The sequence below is a fragment of the Cimex lectularius genome, unplaced genomic scaffold (genome assembly GCF_000648675.2).
Source record: "Cimex lectularius strain Harlan isolate CLEC.00 unplaced genomic scaffold, Clec_2.1 scaffold2, whole genome shotgun sequence".
Lineage (NCBI taxonomy): Eukaryota > Metazoa > Arthropoda > Insecta > Hemiptera > Cimicidae > Cimex > Cimex lectularius.
Window position 1 is genome coordinate 771,847 of NW_019394219.1, and position 19,595 is coordinate 791,441.

At 35.4% G+C, this 19,595-nt stretch overlaps 3 protein-coding genes across 6 annotated transcripts in view; 1 reads left to right on the forward strand and 2 right to left on the reverse strand.

Moving 5' to 3' along the window:
• LOC106668395 (vacuolar protein sorting-associated protein 13B) overlaps positions 1-844 on the reverse strand; it is a 28,466-nt gene extending 27,622 nt beyond the window's left edge. For 2 of the 3 annotated variants that reach the window (XM_014397106.2, XM_014397098.2), the window contains exons 1-2: positions 640-844; positions 257-358 (exon numbers count right to left, since the gene is read on the reverse strand). In XM_014397106.2, coding sequence (XP_014252592.1) covers positions 257-343 — 87 coding nt within the window. In that variant the 5' untranslated portion in view covers positions 344-358; positions 640-844. Of the gene's footprint in view, positions 1-256; positions 530-639 lie in introns of those variants that run through there. The other variant, XM_014397091.2, reaches the window with a different exon arrangement.
• A 3,682-nt stretch (positions 845-4,526) lies between these two features.
• LOC106670554 (uracil-DNA glycosylase-like) lies at positions 4,527-9,863 on the reverse strand. Its single transcript, XM_014401016.2, has 7 exons — positions 8,988-9,863; positions 7,798-7,860; positions 7,209-7,381; positions 6,956-7,149; positions 6,814-6,902; positions 6,368-6,546; positions 4,527-4,705 (listed from the first exon to the last, which is right to left on the reverse strand). The coding sequence occupies exons 1-7, from the start codon at positions 9,097-9,099 to the stop codon at positions 4,565-4,567; spliced, it is 951 nt and encodes a 316-aa protein (XP_014256502.1). The 5' UTR covers positions 9,100-9,863; the 3' UTR covers positions 4,527-4,564.
• Positions 9,864-11,779: 1,916 nt separating this feature from the next.
• On the forward strand, positions 11,780-18,354 carry LOC106670213 (nucleoplasmin-like protein ANO39). Of its 2 annotated transcripts, none has more exons than XM_024230261.1 (6): positions 11,780-11,918; positions 16,669-16,781; positions 16,999-17,218; positions 17,297-17,394; positions 17,695-17,769; positions 17,836-18,354. In XM_024230261.1, exons 1-6 carry the CDS (start codon positions 11,897-11,899, stop codon positions 17,839-17,841), a joined length of 534 nt encoding a protein of 177 aa, XP_024086029.1. In that variant the 5' UTR covers positions 11,780-11,896; the 3' UTR covers positions 17,842-18,354. The 2 variants fall into 2 exon arrangements, with proteins under 2 accessions (XP_024086029.1, XP_014255816.1); XM_014400330.2 differs by having other exon boundaries at positions 17,294-17,394; positions 17,836-18,125.
• The last annotated feature ends 1,241 nt before the right edge of the window (positions 18,355-19,595 follow it).

Genomic DNA, 19,595 nt, shown 5'->3' on the forward strand with positions numbered 1-19,595 from the left:
GTCTGTCAATCGTTTATTTTATTTCACTTTCCAGTACTTTATTGGCTTTTCCTGTTTAAAAAGTATGTCAAGGCAAGAATGTCACATGGAGATGTTGACCAAAAAGCATTGAATTAAACGAATTGCAGTCAGCCGAAGAAGTGAGTTTAAATATTGTTATGTTATTACAAACTAATTGATCACATGACAAGTGGAAAGAAAATTACAAAAAATAAATCAATATGAATACGCATGTTTTTTACTATTGAGTCCATACCTGGGCATCCTGCCTTTTGAAGTTTTTAACATACTTGTCGACATAGCTGAGAATGACAGAAGTGATGTAGGAATCTATGCGGAACATGTCGGCGACTTAAATCTGTAACAGAAGATGCCCCATTTGTAATGCGGTCCATCGAATGCTTCGCCTGTGCCAGTGTTTAACATTAATTTGGTCACATTTACAGAGCCTAGAGGGGGGGGTTGAGATTGGGTAGAGAAAAACAAAGACTGGATGTGTCTGGATGATGTAAACTACATAAATATTTATAACATTTGTCTTTTTTTTTTTCTTCTAAAACAAATGCAACTGTTTATTTAAAGCAGGGGCAGAAATCGGCCTAGGCCGGCCGTGAAACCCTCGTAAAATTCCAGACCCACCTTGACGTCCTTTGTCTCTCGTAAAAGACATTAACGAGGAAATATCACAGGAGCCGCCGTACGATTCTGAACCGTCCCATTTTTAATATTAAAAAACACTTTTATGAACTAAAGTCTTTTAATTAACACTTCCCGTTCATTCCAGATTTGAATTAATTCCCACCTCCCTTGTTTACACTTTACAGCCCTCCTTCGCCCTTATCATATGACTCTGATAATGCCAGCGCGTCAACTGACACAAGTCACGAGAACTGGATCATTCTCACTTCCACGACATTGAACATGTTTCAATCAAACTTTTTGTATACTTTACTCAATTTTTATTCAAGTTAAAATATTTTTATCATTTTTCCCTCTGCCTTCTTCACTTTACCTTTCCTATCCTACTAAAAAACTGAAGATCACATTGTATTCCATTATTTCTAAAAAATAATAAAAAAATCATGAATGGGAGCTCTTGAGGTAATTCAAAGTTTTTACAATTAATACAAAAACTTACCAAAGACCAGATTGTATTCTTTGTTAAAGTTTGAAAATTTAATAACAATTTTAAGTTCATGTACAACATATATGTATTTACAGATCATTTCTTTGGATGATGAGTACTCCACTAATCTTTGGAGTACAGCTTTTCACCCATAACTTATCTATAGAGAAAACTTTATAACTTTAATGTTTTCTGTTCATTTTACTTTTTCAAGAGTAATCTAATATTTTCCAATGCTTTCGGGATAGTTCTTGGACACTTGTTCTGAGATTTTTTTTTGCCAAACCTCTTGGACCAATATCTAGGGAAGAAATCCCTCCACCTTTCTCTTCTCGAAGTCTCCCTCTCGAAATTTTTTAAACTATCTCGGAACGGTGCTCTCACTCACACTGCCATCGTCCCAGACTTCATTAAAGCCCTTCATACACCTACGAACAAATTGCACAACTGAGGCTGTTGTGCAGACAATTGTATGGTGTTTGAGGTGCTGTGCAACAAGTTGCAGAAATTCAATACTGTTTGAAATTAATTGCACGAGTGGCTTTGCGCAACTGTCTCAACGTGTATGGGCTCTTTTTGTATAAATGGTATTACCATTTCTAGTAATTCACCAAAAGTTATAGGGTCCATTGCAAATAATTTTTATAGACAAGTGGTGAACTGAATTGAAGTTCTTTGAGATTTGGGTGGCTAAAAACAGTTCTTTCCTTTAACCACTCTTTCATCCAAACTCTTTGCTTCATTTTAATTTTTTTCACACCAACATCTGACGCAATAGAAATTAATATAGCTAAACAGGCTGCGTTGCGAGACGCATATATATATTATGCAGGGTGGGTGACCAAGACCCAAGGGGTTAAATGCCTGGGTAGACTCGTACCCCATCCCTAAAAGGTCCGGGACTTGGTCGGTTCACGTGTCCTGCATAAACCTCTTGGACTTGTTCACAAACCCCAAGATTTTGGACCATTTTGGACCACTCGGGGAGTGATTTGGTGATGTCCTCTCCTTCAAAGATTTCAAATCTATACCTAGCATACCTATCACATTCTGCCAGGTAGTGCCTTGCCGTTTCTTCTTTTATTTCGCAGAAGCGGGAAAAGGGATTTGGTAGGATACCCATTACGAAGAGGTGTCTTCTCAGCGGGCAGTGGCTCGTCAGAATACCTATCAGCCTCCTAATTCCCTTCCTTGAGATAGAGAATAGCCATTTCGATTCTGCTGGTTTGATCGCCTTAACGAACTCTTTCGATTGCCTGTGTCCGGGGGATAAATTCCACTCCCTAAGGAATTGTTTCATGCCCCAGTTATTGATACTCTCTTTTCGCTGTGCTCATAGAGTGAGGTAATACCGGATGTGGACCGACAAACGCAGTATAAGAACCTTCTTTGGCTAGGCCATCCGCCTTTTCATTGCCATGGTGTCCTTTATGTGCTGGTATTCAAATAAGGGTCACCTTATTCTCAAACCTGAAAGAGATCCTATTGATAAGATCTATAGTTTTTTCCACCAGTCGTGAGGTTGACAAATCTTTTTGTAATGCCCTAAGACTAGCCTGACTGTCAGAAAAGATTTTAATATCTTTTCCCTTAATTTTATTTTCCATAAGTGTTCTCCAACACACATTGATGGCCCAGCCAGATTTCCGCCTGAAAAACAGAGGTGTTATTGCCAAGAGGGGAGGAGATGCTGATTCCTAATTTTGGTATGTAGATCCGTACACCACTCCCTCTTCCTTTGATAAGTGATCCATCTGTGTAGCAGACTATGTTACAATGGTCATCATCCAGACTATAATTACAATCACCTGAAAGTGCTTTTTCCCCGAAGGGGTTTTAATCTTTTTATCACTAACACTTAATAATTGACCGTTAACCTTACTCAATAGTTGTGAGATTTTCGAGTGACCTATGTTGTTGCACTTATGATTCCAGCTGCTCTCGCTAATTAATCTGTAGCAGCTGATTAGTGCTCTGACCTTAGAGATGCCATGTTACCATTAAAACAAGACAAAAACAACTGGAGTATGCAAAAAAATGCGTATAGTGTATGGGGGACCTTGTTTGCACAATAGCCTGTTGTACAACGTACGTTTTCACAATTTGATCGTAGGTATGGGGGGCTTAATATTTCTGGCCTTTGGGCACTGTTCTGAGTTTTAACTCATAAGACGAAATTAACCAAAAATCATGTGTCGACATCTTAGTAATGACTGAATTATTCCCAAGTAACAAAATGTTACTGACGTAAACAAATATTTTTGTTTGGAAGAGGATTAAAATGTGATGACACTCGTTCAAAAGAATAAACCATCAAACGTAAACTGTTCATTAAAAGAGGGTTAATTCAAATAAAACATAAAAACCTACAATATTTTCCGTACAACCCCATATTTTTATTTAAGTTCTAGATTGTAGTCCGGATGAAGATAAGTAGAAAGATTGGCAACGTGCTTTTTCCTTGTAGGCCTCCTCCCTGATACTCTTACAATATATAAAAGCCGATAAAAAGATATCAAAGGAATTTCATTTTCCATAACAAATCATGGAACATTTTGACAGTTCATTTATTCCCACTCCACCACACTCAACAATCCATAGAACATTTTCCTTGCTGGGTCCGCAGACACCAAATGGCCAGTGGCGAGTTCTTGAACACCCACATATGTTCTTCATTGAGATTTTGAAGGTGAAATGGAGGATCAAACATAACAAAACCAAATCCAACATCCAATGGCATTCCTTACGTGGTACTGTACATCGACAAAACTTATTTGGAACCCCCACACCCAGTAAACTTATTCAGAAGAAAACTGAACAGATCATATAAACTATTTGATAACAGATCGAAACTCACTAAACCAATAAGGACGTATGGAATTGAACTATGGGGTTCAATCAAGTATTCCAACCTACAAATTATCTCGTCACCTCAGTCCAAAATCCATCGAACCATTGCCAAAGCTCCCTCTACTTGGTATCTATCATTACTGTTCACAAACCTCCACATCCTATTTGTCCTCAAAACAGGAAGAAGTCGATAGAGACACCTCAATAAAATCTTAAACCCTTATCTAATATTAGTCTAACACATTTCATCCTAACAATCCTCCGATGCAAAGCTCCAATATCCTCGTGATTTCCTCCCTAATGAGAAAACTGAATGGTTCTGCGATAAGAGTGTAATTAGTGGATTACTTCTCCACCTTAATAATGTTATAATACAAAATATATAAAGACAAAAAGGTTGCGTGTAGCACCCTGGCATTGCTGTAACTGTAAATTAAAAAAATAAAAATAAATAAATAAAAAACAATTATATTTTCAACTAAAGATAAAGACCAATAAAAACAAATTAATTAAAAAATATATTATTAAAAACATGTCATAATACAAATAGTTATAAAATACAATTGAAAAATAATATGTCAGAAAAAATTAAACGTTTCCCCAATCAATTGGCTTTTTCCCCATTTTTGTCAGAAATTCATTGCATCGTGAGAAGTGCTTGCAACCAAACCAGCCCCTGCTTGCAGACAATGGTGAAGGGTGGACAGTCATGAGGACATGATGTTTTTTCTAGGGGGAAAAAAAAACATATGTTATTTATTTTCAACAAATTACTTTCAATCTCAGAAAGTAGTATTCAATGGTTAATAATCATTAAAGCGATTTTGAACTTTTAACACCCCTAATGGTGGGATTTCTTAAGGTGGCCATTCATGATCGCTCCAAATGGAACCGCGCCGAGCAGAATAGTTCCATTTGGAGTGCTGAAATTTGAGAGGGCATTCACGACCGCTACACAGCCAGTCGCTCCGATCGTCATCTAGTGAATTACTTCCTCAAAATGGATGACGATCTCTTGTGCTATGCTGTTTGTTTATATATAAAAAGCAAAAAACCGAAGAGGAAATGGTGTAAATGGCTCCTGAACAGAAGTCGTAATACCCACATCAATTTGATCAAAGATCTTTCCCTTGAACCTGCTGATTGGAGGAACTATTTAAGGATGATTCAATTAATTAAGGTTTTTAGTTGAGATAAAAAAGTCAGTGTCACGAGTGGGATTCTAACCCACGACCTTCGGCTTGATACGCTGCTACTCTACCACTTGAGCTATGTAGAGTAGCGGCTTATCAAGCCGAAGGTCGTGGGTTTGAATCCCACTCGTGACACTGACTTTTTTTATCTCAACTAAAAACCTCAATTTATTGAATGATATTAATTGGTCAAGCGGACCATGAAAAATAGTGAATGTATTTAAGGATGGATGAAACGTCTTATTCATATTTACTCCAGCTTGTTACCCCCTTGATTAAAAAACAAAAGACAGTCATGGGAGAAATCATCACTCCACATAAAAGGTTGGCAGCCACATTACGATTTCTCGCTTCAGGGATGAACTACGAAGAACTTAAGTTCTCACTACAATTTCTGCTCAGCGCTTAGGGGTTATCAATACCGCATCTCTCGTTGCATTTGTATCCTTTGTTTCAAAAAGGTCGAACTACTGGTCAAAGGCTGAATTTCTTTTATTTCTATTTCCATAAACATGGTAAACTTTTATACAATTCAATCACCTCAACAATAAAATCTCGATTGGATGTCATTGCCAATAAAGAATAAACGTTTTTGACTTTTCGATGGTGATGAGATGTTTGCTCAGTGACAGAAAGACTGAGACTGCGAAAAAAAGAAAAAAAAAAAGCGGGTTTTCTACCCGTTTACCAAGCTAGCGCGCCAATACTCCACCGTTCACGCCAGGTTTTTCCATTCACAAACACGCCATGCTGTCATCGCGCCGTAGATGTTTGGAGTGCGCAATGGAGTTTGGACCGGTCAAATATTCGGCAGTTTTGCTATTGACGGGAGCGATCCTGAATGGCTACCTTTATATCATTCTTGATCATTCAGCCTATCATAAGTTAATAATTCTTTTGATAAATTTGTCACTTGAATTTTGATGAACAGCTTGCATGTTTCAATGCAAAATTTAGTATACTGTGAACTGTGCTTGTTCTTATATACTTTACTACTTTACTTCTTCTTTATATGCTTTTCTAATTTTTCAAGTTAAAGTGGTGATCCGTCCATTATATGACAAACAAACTTTCTTCTCCAACAATGTACAATCTTACTACATCATTTTCATTAAAATTAAATCAAACAGATAACTCCATCCCTAAATATAAAATGGAGAGGGGGTATTCAATATACACACTGCAATAGTTAACATACCTTGTTGACAAAATCCGCCTTTTTCTGTGCGTAAGAACCCCACAGGAGGAAAACAAGTCCCTCATGGTGATCATTGAGATATTTTATCACCGATGTTGTCAACTGCTCCCAGCCTTTGTCTTTATGTGAATTTGGTACGTTCTTTCTAACTGTTAAGCAGGCATTAAGCAGTAGGACTCCTAGAAGAAATATTATAATTAAATATGTCACATCATCGTTAAGGATCTTAGAGCAGCTACATGACACCATGATTCAATAAGGGAATTGCACAATAAAAAGAGCTATGGGGAAACGGCTGTGTCATGGCCATGGGGATTGGAGTATATATATCCAAAAGTCCAAATTCTACTCGTGAAACTTTTTTATTTAAAAAATCATCGTATATATTAAACAATCATTTATTAAATACATGACTATCTTGTAACCGACCAAAAAAATATCTTTACCTTGTCTAGCCCAGTTGATTAAATAACCATGATTTGGTTGTTTAAACCCTTGAATATCGGTTGATAATTCTTTGTACATATTAAGCAAGCTAAAATGAAAATAATTATTTTTAATTAGTAAATAAAGGTTAAGATGATTTACCTGGGTGGGGGAGGTGTTCCGATTTCAACACTGAAGCAGAGGCCATGTGCCTGGTTGGGATTGTGGTAAGGGTCTTGTCCGAGGATCACTACTTTTATGTCTTTAAGAGAACATTCCTTTGTCCAGGTCCAGACTTTGTCTGCAGGGGGATATATTGTGTACGACTTCCTCTCAGACATGACAAAGTCATTAAGCTGAAAATAAAAACAAAGTTTATTTTTGTCCTGGATATCGAATGGGGTATCAAAATTACTTTTTTAAAATATGGCTTTTTGAACTCTGGTTTCAGAGCCTTAAACCAAGATGGGCCTATTTTAGGGTCGATGATTGGCAACTTCTTAGAAAAATCCAAAATCTCTTCCCTGATGTCCTCAGGCTTCGGCTCAAAGGGGAGGGACATCTGCAATCTCTTTGGAGTACAGGACTCTGAGAGAAAGAGAAATGCGATACAAAATACATAATAGAATTTTAAATATAAAATACATTGTTCTATTCAAGCATAAAGACACAAAAAATCCATAATAACTAGGAATAAAATTAATAGTTGACTTAAAACGTAAATACAATGTAAGCCAGTCCCCATTTCAGAATAAGTTTAGCTAGTTGTTAAAATAAGAAAATAGTTTTAGAAATGGACAAACATCTATTTTAGAAAGAAGGATGTAAATCTGACGGGTTGCCCAACCAGAAGGGAGCTAAGTGACATTTCCCCACAAACCTGAAGACCATAGAATCACAGTAGTTGAATAGTCACACCAGACCGCATCTCACAATTTCCGAATAATCATAGACTAACGGTCACTAATCACCACACATAAATATTAATGTCGTTTAATACATACCATTTTTTTTGGTCTTGGAATCAACCTTTTCAACGGAATCTGTTTCTTTAGGCTCTTGGGCGTCTGAAATATTTTAAATTTGATATTAGTTTATTTTATTTTCATTTAGGCCTCTTTCAGACGAGGCAGTTTGGTTGATTCAACTAAGTTGCCCGGTTGACTCAGCTAGTTTACTGCCGTGTGAAGACTTTCTTTGCTGGTTTCACACCAGGCAACTTGTGGAATCGACCACTTTTCTCAACAGGCCAGTACAAAGGTAGAACCCGAGGAAGCGAGAGCACTTCTTGTGCTTGCTTCTGCAAGACGAGAAGCAAAAAATGAGGAAACCCAGTAAAGAAAAGTGTGGGTTTACCCGTAGTTATAAAATTGGGAAACGGGCGCTTTCGTTCAAATACTGTTGCGCTACTTCCCTCAAAACTTCGCTTCTTTTAATTTTGTAGCTATACTCCTCACCCCACATGTCCCATATCGCGGGACTAATACGAATTTCTTCAATGAACCGCTTCACATTGAAACTTGCAAATGCAACGCTTTCCATCGTGAACTCGCTGACTCAACTAGGTGACTGGTGTGAGACAAATACTGAGCAGTGTCTTTTGTGTTGAGTCAACCAATGGGGATGAGAACGTGAGTGGCACTTGTGCCTGCTGGCCACCCGCCCGGGCGGACAAGTTGACCGTGTAAAGGCGATGGGGCAATTCCCAAACATTTCGCTACCACGACTCCTTGACACCCATCCATACTAGTTGAATCAACTAGCCGCCTCGTCTGAGAGGCCTTAACATTAAAAGTCATGTTAAGTTAAAAGTCACAAGCTTTTTCATCTCAACCAAGACCTTAGATAGTATAATTAATTAAAATAATAAATACGGTCAGCTATGACTATTAAATCATATATGGATTAATGAATTAAACTATAAACATAAACAACATTGTCAACAGATGGTTTTGTGACAACAAATCATCCAAAGCAATAAAGTTTACGAAGAAACTCAAAATAAATTTGAGTAAAATGTGGTACATGTGCGTTATGATAGACACATGATGATTCATGAAATACGGGAAGCAATGGATCACATTTTCAACTTGAAAGACACTCAAATTTAATCTATCGGCACCCAAAAGTATTAAGAAATGTAAATAAATCGTCGACATAGGTGAAACATTTGAAAAACAAATAAAACAGAAACCTGAGTCCAGTTTGGCTTTCTTGGCGGACACTTGATTACCGGCAATTTCAGCCAAGGGACGTTTCCCCGTTGGCGAAGGTTTGAAGAACTGCAACAAATTTTTCTGGCTCATTTTATTTTCCGTATTACTTATTTCCAGTCGAAATGAAAGAGAATTTGTTTGGTATATTAAAGCCCAAACCGGACGATTCCCACGGAGTAGGGATTCCGTTTCCCGCGAATTGTCTACAACCAACTCACTGATAAGTTATCTTGTTCCATCCGCGTAGTGCGGACTTGCGGTTCGGCCGTCGGCGTTCCAACACCAAGCCCAAAGTCCAAACTAGTGTTCTGTTCCAACACGTTTTCAGGCCAGGTTTGTGATCAGTTTTTGACTAGCAAAACAGTCCGAGGATTTGACTGGCAGACAAGACGGTCAGAAACAAACAAGAAGTGGCACCGTATTTTCCAAAGCCCCCGACCCAACAAAAAAAGGTGATGGTGACTCTTTGGCGGGCTTCATTTTCATTACTAAAGCTTCATGAATCCTGGCAAAACAATGCAGAAATGTATTGCTTTCAAATTGAGGCAATACGCCAGAAACTGACATTATTGAAGCCATCATCAATCAACCAGTTATAAATCGGAAAAGACCGATTATGTTACACGTCAATGCTCGTACCCAGTTTCACTTGCGGCAACAGGAAAAATGTTGAAAAAGTTATAAGGTCTTAGTTATAAGGTTCTGCTCCAACATTTTACAACATAAAAAATTTATTGGTCATCAGAAAATGCATTTATAGAATTTTTTTATAATAAGACTCATCGTTCTATTCAGAAGTTGGCCATCACGTGGGAGAAGTGAATTGATATCGATTAAGGGTGTTTTAATTAATAAAAAAATGTTTAAAATTATTTATTTAATTGTTTTTATTTTATAACCGTAAACCTGAATCATTTTCCAAGATATATAAGTGAAGAAAAGATTATTGAGGTTTTTAAACTTATTTTGTACAACCAACTAAGAAAAAAATTGACCAGATCTGCTTGTCATGATAAAATGTTAATAACAAGAGTTTATGCAAAGCTAAAAAAATATCTACCAGGTTTAATAAATCAGTTTAAATCTGGTCACATTCACTCAAAGTTTAATTATTATTTTTTTTAATCTTGTTCTGTAGCCATTGTTAAATTATTGCATTAGGTTTTCTTTTTTTAAATTTTATTTGTTAATTTAAGATTAACTATGTGTTACAGGGTGTAAAAGAAAAGAGAACATATTTGGTTTTTGGTTTAATTATGTATTTATTTTTTAATGTAAATTTAAATCCTCTTTAATAAGTTAACCACTGTTAAATAAATTATGGAGTAGCCAGATTTTTGCTATGCTTGAAATTTACTGTAACTATTGTGTATAACCATTATTTTTGTTAATAATAGTTTTTTTCTTTTTTATAGGTGATCAACTATTTGGTTATCGTCGCCTTTTATTTGCTTTTTATTTTGTATATTTAAAATTCATAAATAAATTTCTCTATTTTAAATTTTGTATAACTTCATTCAATGTATCTTGGTCGTCCCCTAAGATAATTGGTAAAACACTAGGGAGTGAATTGGACCTGCATTTTGGCTGGGACTTGTGCTTGAAACTTAATATTTATTGAAACAAGGGGTACTGCGGTCAATTAAATAGTGTTATGTGAGTGTGACCTATTCGTAATCTGCAGATTGCAACATCAACCCTTCGTTTATTTTGGCTTGATGTTTTCAATCTTTTTGTCTGTGTATGATTTTTATAGCGCTTAATTTATTATCTTCTATTATTATGTATTATTCTATTATTATTTATGTTATTGATATTGAATTTCATTTATGATATTAGCATAGCTGCGGCTGAGTTTATATGTGTCTATTATGTAATCGATGCAGTGTTTATCTCTGTTGATGTAAACCGTTTCGAAAAAGTTATGTTTATGTTTGTTTCGTTCTGTGTTTAATATTTTTGGACTGTTTAAATTGAAACTGTGTTGGTGTTCAAAATGGTGGGTAGTCAGTGCTGTAGGATTTTGTTTGGGTTTTTTGCAACCATAGATGTGTCGTTTTACCCTGTTATCCAGATATCGGGATGTAATAACGATGTAAATTGCCGGACAATTTATACATAAGACTAGTTACTGGTGTGGGATATTTAATTTTTTTTAAAAAAGAGTGTGAATAATTTTATAGTTTTTTAAGGGTATTTTAAAGTTATGGGAAAAGAGAGAAATATGTTTAATTTGTATGATAGGCCGTGAACGAATGGAATGGATATGTATGTTGGTTTGTCTGTATTATCTTCTATGTTTGCCCATTCTCTATCCCAATTTGCTACAGATATCTTGGGATTGTATCAAATCTGGGTTTACTGATAGACTGACTGTGTGTAGATTTTGCTGCACTGTCTGCCAGTTCATTGACTTTTTTATACGTGGCTTGGGAATAGAAAAACGTAATAATAAAAAATAAATAATGGATTGAAGAAAACTGTAACAGGCAGAAAATGTATGAAATTGTTTCCTTTTTCTTCTTCTAGAACATTACTTTCAATCGGGGAGGGGGCTCTTATTGTTTGGAAACGGAGATTCATCGCCAAATAAAATAATAGTTCGCAATGAAGTTTAAGGAATTGTGTCAGTATTAGTAATAGTAAATTTTAGTAATATTTAATAATATTACAATCCTGGGGAGGCAGGTAATGATTAAAATTAGTGGAAATGTTAAAAACTGGAAGTCGGTTGGCTATCGTTGGACACTGGTGGGAAATTGTACGGACGTGCGCAGTCGCGTGCCCAGCCTGGTAGTCGAGTCGACCCGACGAACGCCTCCGCCATTTTAACGCCGGCTAAGCCCTCGACAACTGCTGAATTTTATCCGTCTGTCTCGCAGCCATCATGACTGAAGATTACTTCTGGGGTGAGTGTTCATTTTTCCCACGTTGACCGTTCTCAGTTTTAACCATCTTGCCGCCGTGTCTGCCCGATTTCGCCTATTTTACGCCTCCGGAGCGGCGCAGGGCTCTCGCCGGCCTAAAGCCGCTTCCCCGCGCCGTTCGTTCCATCTTCTCGATTCCTTTTTTTTCCTTCTCGTCGTTCTGCTTGATTTTTTAATCCGGCCGGTCCATTTTGCACAACCGACGTCCGCTTTTTAAAACTTTTTTAATTTCATTCTCTCACGTTTTCGTAAAACGTCAAATTGTTTCTGGCGTCTCTTCGGCCGGCCTTACCCGACCGACTGCCATGCGTCTGATTCGAGTATATTCTCACAAACATATTACGAACAGTTCGATTCGCCTATGTGTCGAGTCTAGCCGTTAGCCTTTTCCCGGCATAGATTAAAAAATTTTGCATTAGAACGTCACGATTATGCAATAGTTATTTAACAAAATATATATTTAATTCGGAAGTTTGTTTTGAACTTGTAACGCCGATTGGCAATGCTTTCTAGTCAAAGTTCTTTGCAGCTTTGCCTCGGTCGCCTCGTCTTCGTTTCTCTCCAGAACGTACCCTCGAATTTACCTCTAATTAATCAATCTTCTTGTAAATTTGGGTTTTTAATGGTTTCTCGTTGGGCGGAACAAAGGTCGTACGCTCGTCGGGCATGAATCCAATATGGCCGATTTACATTAACAGGAAACGAGTCGCTCCAGCCTTTGGCGCAATATTCAAAAACACGTGGCGGAATGTGATTTTTGTACCGTTTTCATTTTTCCCTTTTAACATTCACTTATTTAAGTTTTTTAAATTCAAATTTAGTACTGAAACGATTGTTTTAAGCTCAAATTTATTACTGAAACGAATTCAAACGATAATTCTGGTTCAAATCTGAACGGCTGTCTAGCATGGGTTAAACCTAGATGAAAGCCGAACAACGTCTATTTCATAATAATATTCCATTTAAGATGTTAAAGGCGTGTTCTCACGTTTAAATAAAAATGTATTAACTTTTGATTTGACGGCCACAGTTATTTTAATTATACATAGTTCTAATTGTAGTTTTGTTTTTCTAATTAGGAATAGTAAGCCCGGCACTTGGTATTTCTTTTGCCCTAGAACTCGTCGCATATATGTACTCAAGTCGTGTCATCATTATTGTGCCGAGAAGTTCATAAAATCATAAATTTTGTGCCAGACATTAATGTTGAAATAGTGGGTCTGGTAATTTTCATTTCTTTGGTAATAGAACTAATGCATTTTCCATCTATTCAGTATATATTTTATATGTACAGTCTATTCTCAATAATTTGAAACCCGAGGCACCACAAAAATAATTCGAATTATCAAGAGGAAAGAAAAAAATTGTTAGAGTATATGCATTTTTCCAAGTTATTACTTAAATTGTATATACGGGGTCTTTTTTTTTTATTTTTTTTATGTGGCCCGGCTGTATCTCTTAAACAAATGATGCTATCCAAAAAAAAATAGGTCTTCAGTTTTAAATTTTCTAATTTTTACATTTTTGGAGGAAAATAATACAGGGTATTTCAGGCTCAGTTCTACTTCACAATTTCAGATACGTCCCTATACATCCTGACGTCGTTTTAAAGGATTTTTTACGTGGTGCAATCAGATTTTAAATTTGTCAAAAAAAAGGCAGTTATGACAAACAGTTAAAAAAAAAAGTCATTTGGTTTGCTGTTTATTAATCAGATTTCATGTTCAATCTGCCTTGCCTTGTGTAAATATGCGAATATTTGCTCTTTTTAACCACTCTTCACAGGTGCTCAGAGCGATAGAGTCAGGGGAGATGGATTTACAAGCATTTTCTAATCTTGCCGCAGTTCCTTCCACTGTGGTTGCTGGGTTATGATGGGCATAGGTATTGTTATTTAAACGACCCCAGAGAAAATAGTAGAATCAGAGTTAAATCGGGTGACCGAGGAGGCCAACAGATCGGACCATGTGGCTCTATCCACCTATCCCGGAAGTGACGATTCAAATAATGTCTCGCGTGCAAAGAATTGTGTGCGGGACATCCATAAAGTTGGAAAATCGTTCTTTGTTATTGTTGTAGAGGAACATCTTTTGTTGTACAGGAACATCTTCTAATGGTGTTGGTAAAACCCTCAAAAATTCTAGATGCTAAAAAATTAAAGTCGTACAACACCCAGTGTTAACAATGAACAAATATGATCACTAACTAGAATACATAGTGCAATGCTCAGTTTGACCAACGAGTTCAGTTGAACTGTGGTCCCTTAAGGGCTAGTTTCATAGAAGAAATTCTACTGTTGGACCAAATAGTTCTGCAACTACCTGTAGACACAGATGACACATCATGGTTCCCTGCTCGTTTAGAAAAGTTGAGACACGTTGCGCAACATAAACAACAGAAAGACAAATGGTTGCTCTGAGTCTTGTTTCTTGCTTGCATATTTTATTTTCAACCATAATTAGTAAATTTTCAAAATCCATGGTGGTTAGCCGAGTGAAATTTCTGAAACCTGAACTACCTTCTAATTTTAATTTTTCCAGAAAAGTCAATACAAATGTTGGACGCCTGGCAAAATCAAAAATTACAAAGCAACAATATGCTGCAGGCTGCTCTCATATCGTTATCGCGGGAACTAGTTTAACTGAGGTGTGACAAATTTTCTTGATCATCTTGATATGTTCCGCAACAGTCTAAAAGACATTGGCGATTTGTCTATAGACAGTTGCATGATTTTGTGTACGAGTTTACTACCCTTTACAGATGGTGTAACGCTTCTTTCTTTGACCTTGGTTTTAACCGAGGTTGATACAACAGGCCCCTAAGAGTTTAAACCCATACTCATTAACACGCTTTAATTAAGTTACAAGCTGTTTAAACCATAAATTACTGTTATTATAAAGAATTTTACTCTATGAACATGGTGAATGCACAATAGACTAAAATACTCGCAGTCCATAGGTCTTACAGAGGCTGGCTCCTATATAATTTATCTAATGAAAGTTGTGCAAGATTATTTGGAAATCGTGAGATGCAGTCTGGTGTGACGTAGGTTTCAGAAAAACATTTTCTTTATCGTGCCAACATTTCGATCTTTATTGAGACATTTTTACATCTCACCATTTTCTTCATACAATAATAAACATGGCCAAAGGGTTACTTCACAGAATTATTACCCTAAGCCATGAATCATTTCATCACAAGAACATACAGATATACAAACAGATCCTCCATAACAATCACTACCCTAAACACTCAACAACTACAACTCAACACTTCCACAATCCACTATTACTAATAATACTATATCAACTCTATCAAATACAAACAAACCAACATACCATTTCCATGCCAGTCATTCAAGGCCTATCACATAAATTAAACACATTTCTCTCTTCCGATAACTTTAAAATAGCTTTCAAAATCTATAAAACAATTCACACTTTTTTCCAAAATTAAAGATCCCACACCAGTAACAAATAAATCTGACTTAATTTTCAAAATCAATTGTTTAAACTGTCCAGCAACTTACATCCCAATATCTGGATAAGAAAGTAAAGCAACATATCTATGATTGCAAAACACCCAAGCTTGATTGAAAAAAANGAAAAAAAAAATATATATATATATATATATATATATATATATATATTTTGCATTGTATAAATTCACTTTTTTCCACATCCTACATTTGTTAAATTTAAACAACATTTGTAAATCCCAGGCCCCGAAGATGATCTCAATAAAGATCGAAACATTGGCATAATGAGGCATATGTTTTTCTGAAACTTATATCACACCAGACCGCATCTCATGATTTCCGAATAATCATAGACTCACATAAAAACCACATGGCCGGTAACTTATTTTGTAAGCTGAAGAGTTATTTTGCCATTTTCACATAATAATTACTTAATAATAATTATAATAAATACCTTATCTTCAAATTTTTTGACTTGTAAATTTTTATAATCGTATTTTTAGGTACGATTCCCTTTGAAAAAATGACTATCAACGTAAATCGGTCCAGAAATATTAAAAATATTGATATAATGTATATAGCTTACAACTAGAAAATTTTGCCATACATTAATGAATCCACATTCCTGCGAAAAGGAATCAATTAGTCTATTTATTTAACAAAATAACTTTCACAAACATGAAATTTGCGAAATGGTTTTTGGAATAACTTCTTTAAAATGTTTGTACACATGCAACTTGTGCACTCTCATCACATTTTTAAAAAGTGTTAAACCAGCTAAAAACTTCAACATTTTATTAGCTTTCCAACAGTATTCGAATTCTCAATTATTTTGGTTTTTGATGGGCAATTTCAGTCGGAAGTTGGGAAAACTGAAGTCTGGGACATATCCCGGGAATTAATGCAATGTATCACCGGTTGGTTAAGGTTGACATCTTCCATTAAATGTAACGACTAATTAAATGAAAAATCCGTTCCAACCTTGAGATTATTTTAACAGGTTCCATACATGATCGATTCTATGCAAGCTATGTTGGTGCAGTTCACAGCAGTCCCAAAGGCTAAACACAACATACTACAATGCGTCTCAATCATGTTAATTATTAATTAATTAACCTGATAATATGTAATACATCAAACAAAATTAATCACTCGCTGGTTCAACCCTTCCCCCGACATAAAAATCTCACATTTTAATATTATTGGATTTTGTCAATTTTTATGTAATAAACAAATCTTGCATTATGTCTGCAGGAGTTACTTTAAAAAAGAACAAAGATAAGGAGGTATGGGACCCAGATATGAAAGCCGTAGATGGCAATGAATCACAAGGCATCCGAGGAGAACACACACTTCTTGTTAAACAGGTATGATACTTGAAAGAGCTTATTAAAAAAAAAAAAAAATAAAATAAAATGTATGAATAAATGATGATATATTTTAAATGGGTAATTTGCGGCTGAAATTTGGTGATTAAAATTAAACAATCTGAACTCCTCAAATAAAAGAGGAAAACATGAACTTTAATAAATATGTAATTAGAATAATTATATATATATATTTTTTTTTAAATTTCTTTTGTAGATAGTATTAGGAGCAGATGCAAAAGATGGAGAGGTTAACGTGGTAGAAGTTGAGGCTATGGGTTATAAATCAGATGTCAGATTTCCCATTGCAGTTATGAAAGGAGGTGGTCCACAGTCCCAGGCAGTGCTCGACCTCCTCTTCCCGGATCCGCCTGTCACATTCCACCTAGTCAAAGGCTCTGGACCAGTCCACCTCCTTGGAAACCACACAGTTGGAAGCAAGTATTTTACACAAGCTGTGCTTAACATTTGCAAATGATCGTAGTTACTATAAACCATATTTGATTAATCAGCAGGTGAATTGGTGGGGGATGACGATGAAGAAGAAGATCTAGAAGATGAACTCGACGAGGAAGACCTTGACGATTTGGAAGAGAGTCCAGAGAGGAATAATGTAAGTGGTTCAGGTCCTATATTAATTGTGTATAGTGAGCTGCTGACAAATATATTTTTCCTTATGTATATTTTGAGGATAACTTTAAAAAATGTAAATGTTACGTTGTACAATACGATTTGACCAAGGAAAGAACAATCTTTATTTGGAGAAATAAAAAGAATTTTATTGGGTTTTATGGTTTTGTATAAGTGAAGTGGATTATAATAATTGTGCCTGTTGTGATTTTCATTTAAACAATATATTTTTCTTGTCTACCGATACTCGATTTTCTTTATTTTTAACATATTTTATTTGCAGATTGAAGATAAGAAACGTAAAATTGCCCAAGCTAATTCAACAAAGAACAAAGGAAAAAAAGCCAAGTTAGATGAGGTATGTTTTTTGTATTTATAAATTGCATTGAACATAAAAGTTTCTAACAGTTGTTTTATGTTACAGAAGTAAAGGCCATCAATGTTCTTCTCCCACCCCCCTGTTTCAATGTTAGGCCATCAGTACATATGTGAATGCAAGAAAATTGATTAATGAGAGTGTCAGGCATCATGAAGGAGATAAATTTAATTTTACATTTAATTTGCTCGTTTCTCAGGCATGTTTAGACATTTTTTTTTTCTTGTATGTTTCCTTTTTTTTATTGTAAATTTATCTGTACATTTTTGTCAAGTTTTATGCAAATCAATAACGTGTAAACCATTCTTACAAAAATAATTAATGATTCTTAATATTTACATGCAACTGTATTTTTTCCCTTTAATATATTATATTCCTTTTTTTTTACATAATTGTGCTATTTGTTCCTACATGGATATGACAACCTAATTTTTTGTCCAGTATCATTAGTTATTTTAGTTTTTATAGGATCAACTATTTGCAAAAACAGCATTGTTTACCACACCTGGAACAAGTGTTCACAAAACTTGTTAAAATAAAATTAAAACAGATCAACTTTAAACAACACAATCGAAAGATTTTATTTTTTGTTCACCTGAAAATGAGTTGCAGGATGTTCTAACGGATAATTTGAGGTTTTATAAAATGTAATGAACTTGTCTTATGACAAATATTTTTTATACAGGGTGTCATCAATTGGTTAATAAATTTTTACTCTGTGATATTTCTCTGTATTGTCTGCAGGTGATAAACCTGACAAGTACCGATCAGTTAGGCCTGCCTTTCCTCACTTAGTGCCATTTCAGTGTCGGGTTTAACGAAATTGTTTTTTTTTTGTTTTTTTTTTTCGAATGAAATTTGTGATTGTATTGTTTAGAGTATCACGCTTTTGCAGAGTATAATTGAGAAAAAGACAATTTGAAGTCCTTTCATGTTCATTAAAAAAATTCCAGCCGGTCAGCTCACCCCGAAACATGTTTTTTTTTTCAAAAGTTTGATAGTCCTGGCTAGGTGTACAATAGTGATTTTTAAGCAATGGAAAACTCAGTTTAGGGCAACTCAAACCACCCTCACTGAAACAAAATGGTAAAATTACAGGACAGAATAAAAACTACCCAAAGACTACAATATAATCAGAAAACACTACATAAAAAGTTTGATAAAACTGACCTGACACATTTAACAAACAGATAAGTCCGAAGGCGAACATATTGAATAGACAGGAAGGAAGATCAAATACAAAGAACAATTATATAATCGTTTGTGAACATTTGAAAGTCAAAGTATGCAACTTGCTTCGATAATGAAACTATTACGCAAAGTACAAAATGGGCAGAAAATGAATGTCTCTGAAACTTGGAAAATTACAAATACAAAATCTGTTATTAAAAAACAAATACACAAATTAACAATAGTTCATGTTCAGGTATTTACACCATTTAAAGCAATACCAATGTAAAAAAAGACACAACATGACATGCAAGAATGGCACAATTACACAGAAAACAAACACTGAGCCCAGAAGATGGTCTCAATAAAGATCGAAACGTTGGCACGATAAAGAAATTGTTTTTCTGAAACCTGTCACACCATTTCCCAATAATCATAGACTAACGTTCACTAATCACCACATTAAAAAAGACAATTTTAACAATTAAAAAAATGGACTTCTTTCTAAAACGCCTACATAACTCATATAAGAGACAACTTCACAGAAATCCTAATTTCTACAGTCACTGAAAATCGCTAAATGCCGAAAAGCGTCTGACAGGCCAACATGGCAAGGATAGGCAGACTAAAATGATCAG